Source organism: Emys orbicularis, chromosome 3 (assembly GCF_028017835.1).
Source record: "Emys orbicularis isolate rEmyOrb1 chromosome 3, rEmyOrb1.hap1, whole genome shotgun sequence".
NCBI classification, from domain to species: Eukaryota; Metazoa; Chordata; order Testudines; family Emydidae; genus Emys; species Emys orbicularis.
This window is the reverse complement of record NC_088685.1, coordinates 49,198,441-49,213,985: the sequence shown is the minus strand read 5'-3', so window position 1 is coordinate 49,213,985 and position 15,545 is coordinate 49,198,441. Positions and strand designations below refer to the sequence as shown.

Genomic DNA, 15,545 nt, shown 5'->3' with positions numbered 1-15,545 from the left:
CCTAGAAGAAGAATTGCTCCGAAAGTATTAAAAATCCATGAGGTGGACTCCAAAAATCATAAAACTGGGCTGATCATGAGATTAAAAAAATCCTTGTTTGTGTCGGCCTTCTCCTTTCTGAGACTTAGGGCAAAGCTAGCCCCCACTCCCAATTTGTGTGTCATCCTTCTGGGTTGAAAACACACACAAAGCATGGCTACTCTCCAGCTTCCAGCTGCTCAGCCTTCTCCCATTCTTCCTCTCTGCTTCCCCACAGTGTCCTTTCCAACACCTGCTTCCTTACTTCTCACTCTTTCCTTTATAGCCTCCCGCCCCTCACATTCTCCCTCTCTGATCCCCCCACGACTAAAAACTTTGACTGCCCTGTTCGCAGGAGATAGGCTTTGGTTTTGTTTTCAGTAAGTATACAGGCTGTGGGAGAGCATACAAGAGGACTGAGGCCAGGGTGAAAAGCAGGCATTTTTACATTTATCTCTAAAGCAGGGACTGTTTTCTCCCCATCTCCTTCATCGCCCCTCCAAGGAGGTTTTATGCTGGCCCTCTGAGCTGCAGGTGAACTTCACTCACAGAGAATCCATGAGCACAAATATAATGAAAATGTCAAACTGTGCAGGAACAATTGTTTCTATCTTCAATATTTTGCCACTTGTTTATATCTCCATTTTAAACCTGTTTAAAGCACTGGTCACTTGGAAAGTTTCAACTAATTCTGTAAAGTTCAGCAAGAGAGTTTCTGGGTTTATTTCCCCCAACTAGTTAATTTGTCATGTACCAAAAGGCTTTTTTTTTTCACCCTCACATAATTCAAACATGTAAAAGGATTTTGCTTCAACTTCCCCAAAATACTCCAGGGGTGAGACCAAGTATGAAAGGCTACACATGAAAAGGTCGACTTTTTCTGAGAACTGTGAGGGTTTATAATATGAGGGCAATATTACACCCTGGTTCTGCAAACTGTTATGCATGTGCATGGCTTTACTTGTGAGCAGTGCCATCGGCTTCAACAGGACTAGTGACATGAATAAAGTTATGCACGTGTTTAAGAGCTTGCAAGATCCAGTCCTTTGTTATACACATTTTTAAAGTTAAGTTTTTTCTACGCAGGGAAAGTGCCCAGCATCATTATTCTGCAATAATTATTTAAGAATAGCTCCCTGTATGGACATACCTATTCTGGAATCAGAGTGCCTTTTTTCCAGGTTAGTTTAATCCATTTCTAATAACTCCATGAGGGGAGTTATTGAGGAATAGCTATCATGCTTCAAATTGGCACCCGACCTTACTCTGGAAAATTTCCCTGTGTAGACAAGCTCTTAATTTAGGATTTATTTATTTTTTTAAACTTGATTCAAGTTCGCTGTAATCTTCCAGTGAAGATCCATAATGACAAACAGGAAACCAGTGAAGTTGGTTGTAGGGAACTGTGGGACACATGATAATATTTAGTATATTACAGGTGTTTTTATAAACACAAGAAATAAAATCTGAACTCTGACATCACACCACTGAGGATTCACAGCCTTTTGGCCAAGATCCACAGTCTTGTCAATTTAGTATCTGAAATCAGTATGTCTTATTTCCGGAGACTTATCCTACTCTAATGGCAGAATTGACTCTGATTTATTGTACTGGGTGTTTTCCATCTCACTGCAGAGAAACTACACAGAGAGGTGCTACACAAAAACCTGAATTTGGGCTCTGGGAAGTATTTTGATGTTCTGTTCTTCTAATTCCAAAACTGAAGCTTTTCCTTCTACTTCAATCTTATCTTGTTTTCTGAGTTATCATATTAATAGCAAGAACTGATCAGAAAAACAAACAACCCCCCCCCCCCAAATATGTTGGCAATTTCCTCTCCTCTTCATTTTATTAAAATTTCATTTCAACAAAAATTTTCTGACAAGCTTTATTGATATTTGCATCCAATTTGGATACAAAGAAATGGAATCTTGCCTCAAGACTTTGTATCACTTGTTTCTAATGAAACATGAGACATGATTGATGAGTCTGTGGTTAGAGATGACCAATCTGCTTTTCAAATGCTTCTAATAGCAAGAGGGGATCATAGATACAGATTGTGGTACAATGTTGATCTCCTTGTACATCCTATAAAGCTGCCCGGTGTTGGAGGAGTTACTACCGAGAACTTACCTAAAGAAACCTGTTCCTGTTCTACGTCCACTTTGGAGATAAGCAAATAATTCATAAGATGTTGCAGGCAAAAAATAAAATAAAATAAAATAAAATAAAATAAAATACATACTCACAGTTGGGCTGCTAAAAGTACTACGGCCTGAAGAGAATAAAGCTAGGCTTACATACGTACTACTGATGCACATTTTAATCACATACATACCAGCACAACACACACTTTTCCCAGTTATTACTATCCAATGAATTATAGGGACACATTTAGCTGAGACAATTTGCAGAACACAAATAAGCTTTACATCAGCATTTAGAATGGTCAGAACTGGCACTAGAAGTTGTAAAACTGCTGTTTTCATCCCACGTGTATCAAGCTGGAAAGGCAAGCATCATAATCCTGCTTTTAAAACTCGGAAAAATTTTGAAAACAAAACCACAATGGGTCCAATAAATCTAAGCACATGTATGTGACTCTCTAATTATTGAATGTGTGTCAGCATGTCCAGCATAAAGCCATTCAGTCCTACGGAGATTGTTCAGCTCTTGCTTTATCTCTTCTCCATGATTCATAAAGGAACAAAATCCTTTTGAACAGGAGGGATGCCTGCCTATTATTAAGCAATGTAGGTTAATCTGAAAGCCAGGCCTCTGATGCTGTTGCCCTTTGTCTTCCATAAAGCTCCTAATTCTGAGATGATAAAACCATGTTTGCAAAGACTGGGAGCAAAGACATGATCGATAGCTTGGAGAGCAGACAGAGGGTAAAACACAATAGGAATGTCATGGGAGTCATGGAGGCTAACTTTTAACCACCCGAAGATTCACTTTAGAAACAGCCCTCATTTTGAAACAAACTGCTTCAAGAAGTTTTCTGTCAAGGCCTGGGAATGCCTTGGCTGTTAGTACTTTGAATTTCATCATGTAAGTCTAGCAAGATCAGTGGTACATTGCAGTAATCAGACTATTTAGATGGCATTCTGATAAACAGCACGATTCCTTACTTGGGGCTATTACCAAAGATTTAGAATAGGGCTATCGATTAATCGCAGTTAACTCATGTGATTAACTAAAAAAATTAATCGCAATTAATCGCAGCTTTAATTGCACTATTAAAACAATAGAATACCAATTGAAATTTATTAAATATTTTTGGATGTTTTTCTACATTTTCAAATATATTGATTTTAATTACAACACAGAATTCAAAGTGTACAGTGCTCACTTTATATTATCATTTTTATTACAAATATTTGCACTGTAAAATGATAAAAGAAATAGTATTTTTTAATTCATCTCATACAAGTACTGTAGTGCAATCTCTTTATCATGAAAGTGCAACTTACAAATGTAGATTTTTTTTTGTTATGTAACTACACTCAAAAACAAAACAATGTTAAACTTTAGAGTCTACAAGTCCACTCTTGTTCAGCCAATTGCTATGACAAACAAGTTTGTTTACATTTACGGGATATATTACTGGCCGCTTCTTATTTCTAATGTCACCTGACAGTGAGAACAGGTGTTCGCATGGCACTTTTGTAACCAGCATTGCAAAGTATTTACATGCCGGATATGCTAAACATTCATATGACCCTTCATGCTTCGACTACCATTCCAGAGGACATGCTTCTATGCTGATGATGCTCGTTAAAAAAATAATGCATTAATTAAATTTGTGATCCAACTCCTCGGGGGGAGAATTGTATGTTTCCTGATCTGTTTTACCCACATTCTGCCATATACTTAATGTTATAGCAGTCTCGGATGATGACCCAGCACGTTTTTCATTTTAAGAAAACTTTCACTGCAGATTTGACAAGATGCAAAGAAGGTACCAATGTGAAATTTCTAAAGATAGCGACAACACTTGACCCAAGGTTTAAAAATCTGAGAGGGATGAGGTGTGGCGCATGCTTTCAGAAGTCTTAAGAGAGCAACACGCCGATGCAGAAACTACAGGACCCGAACAACAACAAAAAGAAAATCAATCTTCTGCTGGTGGCACCTGACTCAGATGATGAAAAAAGAACATCCGCCAGTTCGCACTGCTTTGGATCGTTATCAAGTAGAACCCGTTATCAGCATGGACGCATGACTTCTGGAATGGTGATCGAAGCATGAAGGGACATATCAATCTTTAGCACATCTGGCACATCAATATCTTGTGACACCAGCTTCAACACTGCCATGTGAACGCTTGTTCTCACTTTCAAGTGACATTGTAAACAAGAAGCGGAAAACATTATCTCCTGCAAATGTAAACAAACTTTTTTGTCTGAGTGATTGGCTGAACAAGAAGTAGGACTGACTGGACTTGTAGACTCTAAAGTTTTACATTGTTTTATTTTTGAATCCAGTTATTATTTTGTACATAATTCTACATTTCTAGGTTCAACTTTCATGATAAAGAGATTGCACTACAGTACTTGTATTAGGTGAATTGAAAAATACTATTTCTTTTGTTTTTTTACAGTGCAAATATTTGTAATAAAAATAAATATAAAGTGAGCACTGCATACTTCGTATTCAGTGTTTTAATTGAAATCAATATATTTGAAAATGTACAAAACACCCAAAAATATTTAAATAAATGATATTCTCTTATTGTTTAATTGCGCAATTAATCGTGATAATTTTTTTTAATCGTTTGACAGCCCTAATTCAGAACAATGCATTTCAATTACACTAAAAATAGATTGTGGCACACCTACCTCACTTAGAAGGATGCCTGATGTCTGCAAGCCAATTCAGTCATTAATAGATGTGAGTGGTTTTAATTTCCCTTAATATGACCCCTTGTACACTTTGACTACATCTACACTTGGAAAACTTACATCTGTAATTCTCCATCAGTAGTAGCAACAATACCTTAGTGATGCTTTCTTTTTGCTACATAATCAATTTTCAAATCGGGATCATCCTCACATGTGTTTTCAGTGTGGACAAGGTAAAGCATCTGAAAAATGTGTTAACCTGATTTAAACAACAGGGCCAACTAGCAAAAAAACATTTCTTTTGTGGATGGAGTCCACATGATTCACTCTTATTCTAAAGATTAAATACCCAAATACTTGAAAAAAATATTTAAAAAGTTTTAGGATCTTAAATTATGAACATTGAACATGGCTAGACTTAAAACTACAGATAACACATTTGTAAACAGAAAGGTTAAAAAAACCAAAACCTAACAACATCTGAGTCCAGGATAATCCATGTACCAATGACATCACAAACCCCTGTGCTGTGCTTTTGTGATTTCATCAACCCTTGCTGGTAATATATGTCCTGGGAATATGTGAAAAATTTTGATTTTTATGCATTTTTTGTTTTGACATGCATACCCTCGAAAATTTTAAGTCTACACGTGATAGATCCAGATGGAGCTGCATGTACTATGTCCCTGATCTGGTGGATATTATATCTGTAACAGGACATCCCATCTCCAGATCTCATCAGAAGTAATCACAGGAGGGAAATTATTTATGGTTAAGTGGTGATGTAAATGGTAGATTCCCACATGAAAGTCCCATATGGAGTGTCTCACCTCACACCCTACGTCTTCAAAATGCTGACTTTTATTGGTCTTTTATGGGGTAGCAGCAGGGACTGGATAGGGATCTAGCAGGCCCTATGTAAAGCATTGCAGCAGCAGGCGAAGAAGCCTCTGCTAATTTGCACAGTGTACTCATGTGCTGAAAATGATGCTCCAACACAGTGTTAGATGAAAGTGGTGAAAATGTTTCTGAAAATTTTCACACCATTATTCAGGTGATTTTGTTGCTGTTATTCTGTTTTCCAGTCACTCCAATGCAAAATTTGAGAAAATGGCCACATTTGCAAACTTTAGATTTTTAAGGCAACCTTTTCTCAGACTGGGCCCATTATTGCTGGAAAACGGTGGCATATTTTTCAGCAACAAATACATGAGCTGTTACAAAAATTTCAGCTCAGTTTTGAGTTTTTAACAAAATGAGAAAAAATGGCAACTTTCATACACCTCTGCAGCTCAAGGAGATATAAAATATCTGTAAAATCAACCTCAGAGCTCAACAGCTATTCTCTCGCAATAGGAACCTTCAATCAGGACAGCTGGGGATCCATCTTCTTCCCTTAATTGATCTTTTTGCTTCCTCTGTCCCCTAAATCCTCCATGTCCTAGATGGCTCCCCTAGACTCGAGCACAAATAGTTTTTCATTCTGCTTGGCTGCCGTCATTAATAAATGAAATAGTCTGCATCCTAGTCTTCCATAATTGCACACCCAAAACTGCTATTGAAGTTTGTTGGGTACAAAAGGGTGTATTGATCAGGTCCTGAGTGGCATTATGGAATTTATGGAGAAAAAGGTTGTCTATTCAAATAGACAAACATAATAAGCCATATAAATCAATGACTTACCTGGCGGCACCATAGTTTTCGAAATATTTGTAAATAGGCCAACACCATAAGACACAGCGGTGCCACGTATGTCACCAGAAAAAAACAGGTGTGATACATTTTGGGGTAGACCTCACCTGGAAAGAGAATCAAAATAGAAAAAGAATGTACATACAAATATAGTTTAAAAATTACTTAAGTCACATTATACCTGCAGATACTCAAGTGCAGGCCGCATTGATTATAATGGGAGATATATACATGCATCTGATGGCAGAAATTAGTCCATTGCTTTTAGATTCATCCTATTCATATATTTTAAACAGGCTTTTGCTGCATAGTAGTATGTCACATTGGTGTGTGAAGTGCTATGTCACATTCCTTTGTTACATGTGTGTTAATTTTTAATCAATACAGGATGCTATTATCTAAAAGCTGTTATCCAGCTTTTAGATAATAACTCTATCAGTTTGTTACAATGCTCTGTCTGCACTGAATATTGTAATTTAATACATCATTGAGAGGAAGCATGGTCTAATGCTCAGGTGCTAGCCTGGGCCACGGGAGACCCATGCTCAAGTCCCTGCGCTGCCACAGACATCATGTGCGACTGTGGGCATGTCACTTAGGGCTTATCTACACACCCTATGGGCATGTGGTTTCTAAAGTGCACTAACATATTGTGTATTAACTGGTCTGTGTAGCCCTTGATGGTACACACCAAAGGCTCCTTTGTGCTCTTTAACGTAGCATTTTTTCAAACAGCACCAGCAGGGTCTCCACAGACCCTGTTAATGCACTAACATGTTAGCATGCTTTAGAAATCACATCCCCCTTGAGTGCAATACTACACCACATAGTCTCTCTGCCACAGTTCTCCATCTGTAAAATGGGGATAACAGAATTTTCCTACCACACAGGCATGTTGTGAGGATAAATACATTCAAGACTGTAAGGTGTTCAGGTACTGAGATAGCGATGAGGGCATATAAGTACTTAAGGTAGACAGATAAGGATGTCTTTCTGCTCCTGAGATAAATTTATAAGATGTACTCTGAATTGTGGCACTTAGGTGTTAAGTATATAATAGTGCCACTTTAATGCTGCACACTCTTTCTTGAGTATCCTTTATTACCACCTGTCAAGTCCTGTAAGTGTACCCTGCATGTTTTGGTTTGTGGAGCTCACATCAATTATACCATCAACACCTTTTCCCTAGTAGTTTGAACATTTATTTTATTGTTAATGATAATTTGCACTTGTTTAGCTGCCATGATCTCATCTTTACACATGATGAATTTAAATGAATTAAGCCTCACAATACTCCTGTGAGACAGGGAAATACCCTCATTCACCTTTCACAGCGGGAGAAATTAAGTTTATGTGATTTATTGAGACCACAGGAGGTCAATGAGAAAGCTGAGAATAGATCCTTCCTACTCCCATGGCATTGTCACCTGCCTCATCCGAGCTCTGCAGGCAGCAAGGTATCATCAGGAGTTTATGGCTTCCAATTTAGCAGTCTGAGTAAAATGGAAACATTAAAGCAGGCCAGCTAAGTACAAAGCACTGATGGGGCAGGCTGGAGGAAGAAGCCAGCATTCTCCTTTGAAGTTCAGCCACCTGCAAAGTGCTAGCGGCTGAACATCAAAGGAAACCTGTGTTCCTCCTCCACCCAGGGCAATGCACTTTGCAGAGCTTTTACTTAAGAAGCTTGAATCTGTTTAGCTTCTCAAGCTAAAATAAAGCTTTCAAGCTGCCTAGTAATTACTGCAGCAGGCAGGAGGAGGGACTGGTCTGGGATGCTGGTCATTTATCAGATGGTTTAGTCCCTGCCACCATACTCAGACTGGTGCTGAGTGGGAACATCCATCAGTGTTCTGCATAAAGATCAGTGGTGACATTTCAGCTGCCTAACTGAAAACACCGATCCTTCCCACACAAGCCAGGGGTGGGGAATGGCAAGGGGGAGAGAAAAGTCCTTATCTTAGATGGCCCACTACATGGGCTTTCAGACAGGAAGGCGGGATACACAGGTGTGGTGGTCCCCTCTGCAAGGAGAACGGGAAGATCACCATGTCTAACCCCCTTTGCTGAAAAGAGGGGTGAAAACTCAAAAGCATTCATGGGGGTAGAATGAGGAGATGGTACTTGCCAATGTGCTTATCTCACACCTGAGATCCTTGATGACAGATGCAGAGTCTCACCCCACTCCACCTATCACTCAACTGGTGTGCGTGTGGGGGGGGGGAGAAATGGAATGAAAGGTCTTTGGATTTGAGGAATGAGAGATGGACAGCCTGTTCGATGGGAATGGAGGAAGGGTCTGAAAGGACAGGTTAGAACAAAAGTAGTGGGATAGAAATGGTGATGATCTAGTGATGATATTACAGAGGACGTGGCTCAGCTCTCTGATTTATCAGCTTTTCATGGACTTTTGGTAAGTTTGCCCCACACATTATCATTTCTGGAATTATCAAACATATAGTCTTTAGCCAACAACTTCACCTGCACATCTACCAATGTGATATATGCCATCATGTGCCAGCAATGTCCCTCTGCCATGTACATTGGCCAAACCGGACAGTCTCTACGCAAAAGAATTAATGGACACAAATCTGACATCAGGAATCATAATACTCAAAAACCAGTGGGAGAACACTTTAACCTGTCTGGTCATTCAATGACAGACCTGCGGGTGGCTATTTTACAACAGAAAAACTTCAAAAACAGACTCCAACGAGAGACAGCTGAGCTGGAATTGATATGCAAACTAGATACAATCAATTTAGGATTGAATAAGGACTGGGAATGGCTGAGCCATTACAAACATTGAATCTATCTCCCCTTGTAAGTATTCTCACACTTCTTATCAAACTGTCTGTACTGGGCTATCTTGATTATCACTTCAAAAGTTTTTTTTTTTCTCTTACTTAATTGGCCTCTCAGAGTTGGTAAGACAACTCCCACCTGTTCATGCTCTCTGTATGTGTGTATATATATCTCCTCAATATATGTTCCATTCTATATGCATCCGAAGAAGTGGGCTGTAGCCCACGAAAGCTTATGCTCTAATAAATTTGTTAGTCTCTAAGGTGCCACAAGTACTCCTGAACTTTAACTCTGTGATACATAATTCTAGGGGTTCATTTGTATCTTGTACTCCACTGCAGAATTTACAGCATGCAAAAAGTGAGGTGACATATTCAAATCTAAAGTAATGCGCCCTTGTTGTGTATTCATAATTGCAGCAGATCAGTGACAGAGGTGTGCCCTCAGCTGACATGGCCAAGTTACATGCATGCATGTGCGTGCGTGTACATACACACACACTTACACATACATATACATATATAAACCTCTCTCTTCAATACATATCAACATGTAACATTATTGTTCCTCCTCATTTTTGCATTTCAGGGTCCCTTGAAAACAAGCTGTGGATGCTGCTGGAACTTTTCCAATCCTCAGATTCATTTTTTGCCAATTTCATTTTGGACATCAGAATTCTAGCAAACTTCTTGATGTTGCCCCATGTAAAGCAATGTTTTACATTGCTGTAGGCAGCCTCTGAGAAAGTTAATTTGAGAGGGCTTAGCCAGGGAACAAGCTTTACTGGACAATTCTCAGAATCAAAAAACAAAACCCCAAACCCTGCACCACAGCTGACAATAAGCATTTATTTTAAGTGTTAACTGCTAAACATTCAGATAAAACAGAATTTATAACCTTATCTTTAATAGTGCCATCTAGTGACTTCCCATTTTGTTACAGTGTTCAGATTTGGAGGGCAGAATGCTGTCCTGTACTGTGAGTAACCTAGGAGGAAAAGGAACCCAAAGTCTTCCCTTCACCCATGCAGCGTCAGAGAGGATTCTCTCCATATGCTCTTGAGTGCTTGGAGGGGGGTTGGTTAGCTAACATTGTCTGCTAACCTTTTTATCAACAGCACCAAAAGAGTGTGGTTAGCTGATTTGGACACATGGTGGAGCCATTTTAATTTACATTTCTTTAATTGTGGGTCTTTATCATCACATTCATCATATGGTAACTATGGACTGTTATAAAACCCATGGTCAAAACAGGTTTCTTAAGTGACTCCACACAGTTCATAGGTGGGACTCTTTTGCATTCCCAAATACATTATTATTATTAGTCCGGGCTAGGCCTGAAAAATCCTCAGCCTAGAGTTGGCCGTGAATGTTCCTCTTATTCTGGAGTGAAAGCCTGAAGCAATTAGAAAGAACTTGGATGTTGACAGAGGCTGAGCTACTGCACCCCTTGCAGTTACAAGCAATACTCCAATAGGCACACACAGAGATCTATTAATAGAGGTTGCCACTCATTGTTCATTGTGAAGGAGTTCAAGCCATTGTGGGAAGGTGCTGACCAAAATAGAGTAGTGAGAGGATTATTATTTTAGGTGTATCTACTGTTTGCCAGTAGACTAATTAGCACTGAGATGACATCATCAAATTTCAATGGTGTATGACTTCTGTTTGATGGAAGTGAATGTCCTATGGTTAGATGTATAATTTCATGGAAAAGACAGCAGTACAAACTAGGATTGTGTGATCTTTATGTGGAATGAAAAAAGCTTCTGGTTTCAAAAAACTTCCAGGCATGTTTTATATTTTATACCCAGATTAAAATACTGTCGTGGAGATGAGGCACCTTTGACATCATTAACAGTACAATCACATAAGAAATAAAGATAGCAACTTCCCCTCACCCCAAACCTGAAAACAACTATCAGAAATTATTCAGATACAAACCAAACCTTGTTCTATGCACAAATACCACCATTGTCAAGTCCCTTCCTACCTTACTCAAAGCCTGCCAAATGTGGCAGGCTTTGGAACCTACCACGAAGGTCAGCAGATTCTGGATCAAAGGAGGGAGTTAATTACATACTATGAGGCCCTTTTTGGAGAATGCTCTCCAGGCAGCTCCCTATCATTTCTACTGAGGGGGCTGCAGCTCACGAGACTCTGTGGATTACATCTGCAGCGCAGCAGCCAGGCATGGGGTGAGAAGCAGACTCTAGAGTAGGTTGCTCCCGAGCCATTTAGGGCCCTACAGATTAATATCAACACTTTACATTTCTCTTGGAAACCAACAGGCTGCCAGTGCAGATCCTGGAACACTGACATTATGTGCTGCTGGCAAGATACCCTATATAATTATTGAGCTGCTGCATTTTTTTTTTATCATTTTCTATTTCTGGGTTGATTTAACGTGTAGATCTAAACTTGAAGAGACAAAGTCATGGATTATGATAGTCAGGTCTGCAATTATAAGCAACAATTAGGATCTCCAGGGGAGATGAATATTTCCAAAAATGTCCTCAGATGGAGAAAGCTAGTAACAAATGACAAGCGTGCTCCCTCAGTTAAAAGTGCTGGTATCATTCATGCCACATCTGCTGACGTTTCCCTCCTCCTATGAAACTCACTGCAGTTTTATCTGGATTGAGCCAGCCAGCTCTCATCTCTGCCCCTCTGGCTAAGGAATTGAAGAGAAGTGGCTGGGTTGGAAGAGATAGAGAACTGGAGTTGGTATCATCAACATACTGAAAACACCATGGCCCTCCAATGGCCCTGCATACACAAGAGAGGGGGACCATTGTATTAATTTTGATGGAATGAATGGGCCCAAAGAGTCAAAGGTGTTAACTTGACCCTGCCACTGTCCAACATTAAACAGTTTCAAACAAGGTGCAGGGTTTGGTATACAGAGACCTCAGTCTGCTTAGTACCATGGCAAACATTAAATGTAAAGTGTTGAATAAGGCTTTTATTTTAGCAGTGCCCCTTGTTCCCTCTTCCCTTTAGCTGTAGAGAATGTTCTTAAGGAACACGAAACACCTCCACCTCTATCTGAGAGTCTTTGGTGTTAAAGTTGGTAACAATTGTCCTTGTGGGGGAAAGAGAAGAAGTTAGTTGAGATGCGCTGGAGCTGTCATTGCTGCTGTTGCTAAAATCCCATCCTGACTTGGCCAACGTATAACAGCATTGGGTTATTTAGGGCATTGCTTCTAGACATCTTTTTGGTCACAGGATTACAGCAGTGTTGCACAATATGCAGTCTTGGCCAACCAAGCTACACACTTCCCAGCCAGAATGCAGAGAGGGGAAGGAAAGAGAAGAAATAAGGTGGGGAAGGAAATGGACACACAAGGGGGAAGGATGACAAAATCCTGCATTCCAGGTGGCGGTTGGGATTTAGCTGGAGCCAGTGGAGGTCATGATGTCATCTGGGTCTCTCTCTTTGGCCTGGTCTAGTTAGGACATTTTTCAGAATTAGGACAATAAAGGCTCAACTATGTTACATGGGTCCCAGGAGATGGTGGGGGTGGCAGCCATAATGGTAAAGCTTGCTCTTCTAGTTTACTTGTCCTTCAGCCAATAGTTGCTATTAAACAGCTTTTCATTCATCCACCAAAGTATTTTTTTTTAGGACTCCAAAGGGAGTGATGGGTAGAATAGCCCATCCCCATATTATTTTGTCCACCAGTTAGGCCTAATTTCCTACATTCCAACTTTGGTTTATTAATGATCAGTTCCACATTTGGCTTACACTGGCATGATTTTAATACACTCCCTGGGTTATATTAAAAGACTTTTCTGTCTAGACCAGTGGTGGGCAACCTGCGGCCCATCAGAATAAGCTGATTGATTGTGGGCCACAAGACATTTTGCTGACATTGACCATCTGCAGGCACGGCCCCCCACAATGGGAGCTGCGGGAAGCGGCGGCCAGCACATCCCTCTGGCTCACCACTTCCCGCAGCTCCCATTGGCCGGGAACGGCGAACCGTGGCCACTGGGAGCTGTGGGGGGCCATGCCTGCGGATGGTCAATGTCAGCAAAATGTCTCGTGCCCCACAATCAGCTTATCCTGATGGGCTGCATGCAGCCCGTGGGCTGCAGGTTGCCCACCGGTGGTCTAGACTAATCCAGTCTTTGAGACATCCTTTTGTACCTTTTCCATTAACATTTATTGTTATAGGTTACTGTGATATCTTATGAATTGTTACACACTTTTTACAATTTGAGTTAACAATTAGGCTCAATTATTATACCAGGACCAAGATGGAACCTTCAAAACATCACATCAGAGAGCCCTCATCAGTTAATGCCCAACGTTGCTTAAAGTAACCAATTACAATAATACATGAAAACACAATCTGATTACAATGTAACAAAACTGATCACAGTGATGGACAACTTTTTAAAAAAAATTACAACCTTGAGAGACAATCTGATTGTATTTTAGTCTGACTTGAAGCTGTTAACCAAGTTTCTTTTAGCTATGTCTTGGCAATCCTGCCATTACTTTCCCAAGTGTGAATAATTGTATTATTATGGTAGTGACTGTATACAGTGTCAGAGTCTCAGTGCGCAACTCACATGCACTATTAGTGCTGGAATTATTCCAGGGCCCACCAGAGTTGAACCCCAATAGTTCCAGGAAGTGGCCAGGACTAACTGCAACAGGAAGTTGGACTACATGAAAGTAGCCCAACTTCCAACACTGCTCAGTGCAAGAGTAATCTGGAAGGACTGATTTATACTTTTTGGATGCAATCATTTGTAATAGATCATATTTTCCAAATAACGTTAGTAATGCTGTCCAGGCCAAATTCCAAACTGTGGAATGAACTGCTTCCTATATTGCTGGCAGGTTTATAAATTCTGTAGTTGTATGCAATTTGAATTGTAATTCTGGGAGATTTCTGAGGAATTTATATAATGCAGACAACTGCCAAAGTCAGGATCCCAGGAAAATGGACCAACGGTCTATTCTCTGGAGATAAATTCTGCAGGCCTGATTTCTGCAGTCCTTGTACACTTCTACCTTCCTTTGATCAATAAGAGTTATATAAAGATAAGCATTACAGGATGGGAACATTTGTTCCAATGGAGAACATTAACATGGCCAAGACACAGAGAGCCTCTTATTGCACATCCATCTGAACTTGGCTTTCAATTTACTTTGAACATTAGCAAGACAGAGGAAGATGGAATGCAATTGTTTCTAAAAACCAGTAGTTTCAAGAACCACCATATAATTAAGAAAGAGCTTAAAGCATTGCGATATGCGGATACAGCCCTACTGCATATTAACATGCCAAGCTATTTTCATTATCTCCCGGCAGTATAAGTTCCATTCTTATGATCAATAACACACTTACCTTCCCATTGCTCATCACAAACTGTGAATAAGATAGTTTTGTTAGCTAATCCTGGGAACATACTGCTGCACTCCATAACAATAGCCTGAGGAATCATTATAATGCAGGACACAATCCAGATAACGATAATGCTATTCCTTGCCCTCTTGGCTGTGCTTTTAAACATCAAAGGGTGACAAATTGCATACCAGCGATCCAAAGCGATGCAGCTAAGTGTTAGTACAGACACAGAGACTGACACAGTCTAAGGAAACAAGGAAACATTGTGTAAACTTTTCTGATTTTTAACCTTGAATACAATTTATATTTTCAACACCATCAGAAATCTATTTAGAGTTGATATCCCATGATCAGGGGCTGTTGGACAGTGATTCTTCCAAGAAAAACAAATCCCTTTTTATATCACTTGTCACAAAATTCACATAGGCCTGAGTCTGCCAGCCTAACTCATTTTCAGAAGTACATTAATCTGTGTGTAATCCCATTGGAATCAACAGGACAACTCACAGACCACTCAGTTTGAATAAGTGTGGCAGAATCAGGCCTCATAAGAATAAACTCATCCGTCTTATACTTTGAAAGCATTATTTGTAAAAGCGTATATTTTTGCAATATGAAAGTAAAGCTTTAAACCCACTAGCTACATCTTGCTTTGTAGGAGACATTATCTCGTTCGATGTGCTATGAACCTGTATCTTCATTGTGTCGTCCCAATGTTCACAAAGGCAATGGGAAATCACAGTCACATAAAAAATAATCCGTTTGTAGTTGATAAAAATAGGATCATTGGATTTTTCCACTGGCTACAAACAATAAACAATTGC

General features: G+C 39.7%; 1 protein-coding gene across 1 annotated transcript in view; it reads right to left on the bottom strand.

Moving 5' to 3' along the window:
• HCRTR2 (hypocretin receptor 2) overlaps window positions 1-15,545 on the bottom strand; it is a 62,563-nt gene that overhangs the window by 10,644 nt on the left and 36,374 nt on the right. Inside the window, exons 3-4 of the mRNA XM_065402071.1 lie at window positions 14,722-14,965; window positions 6,546-6,661 (exon numbers count right to left, since the gene is read on the bottom strand). Coding sequence (XP_065258143.1) covers window positions 6,546-6,661; window positions 14,722-14,965 — 360 coding nt within the window. The remainder of the gene's footprint in view (window positions 1-6,545; window positions 6,662-14,721; window positions 14,966-15,545) is intronic.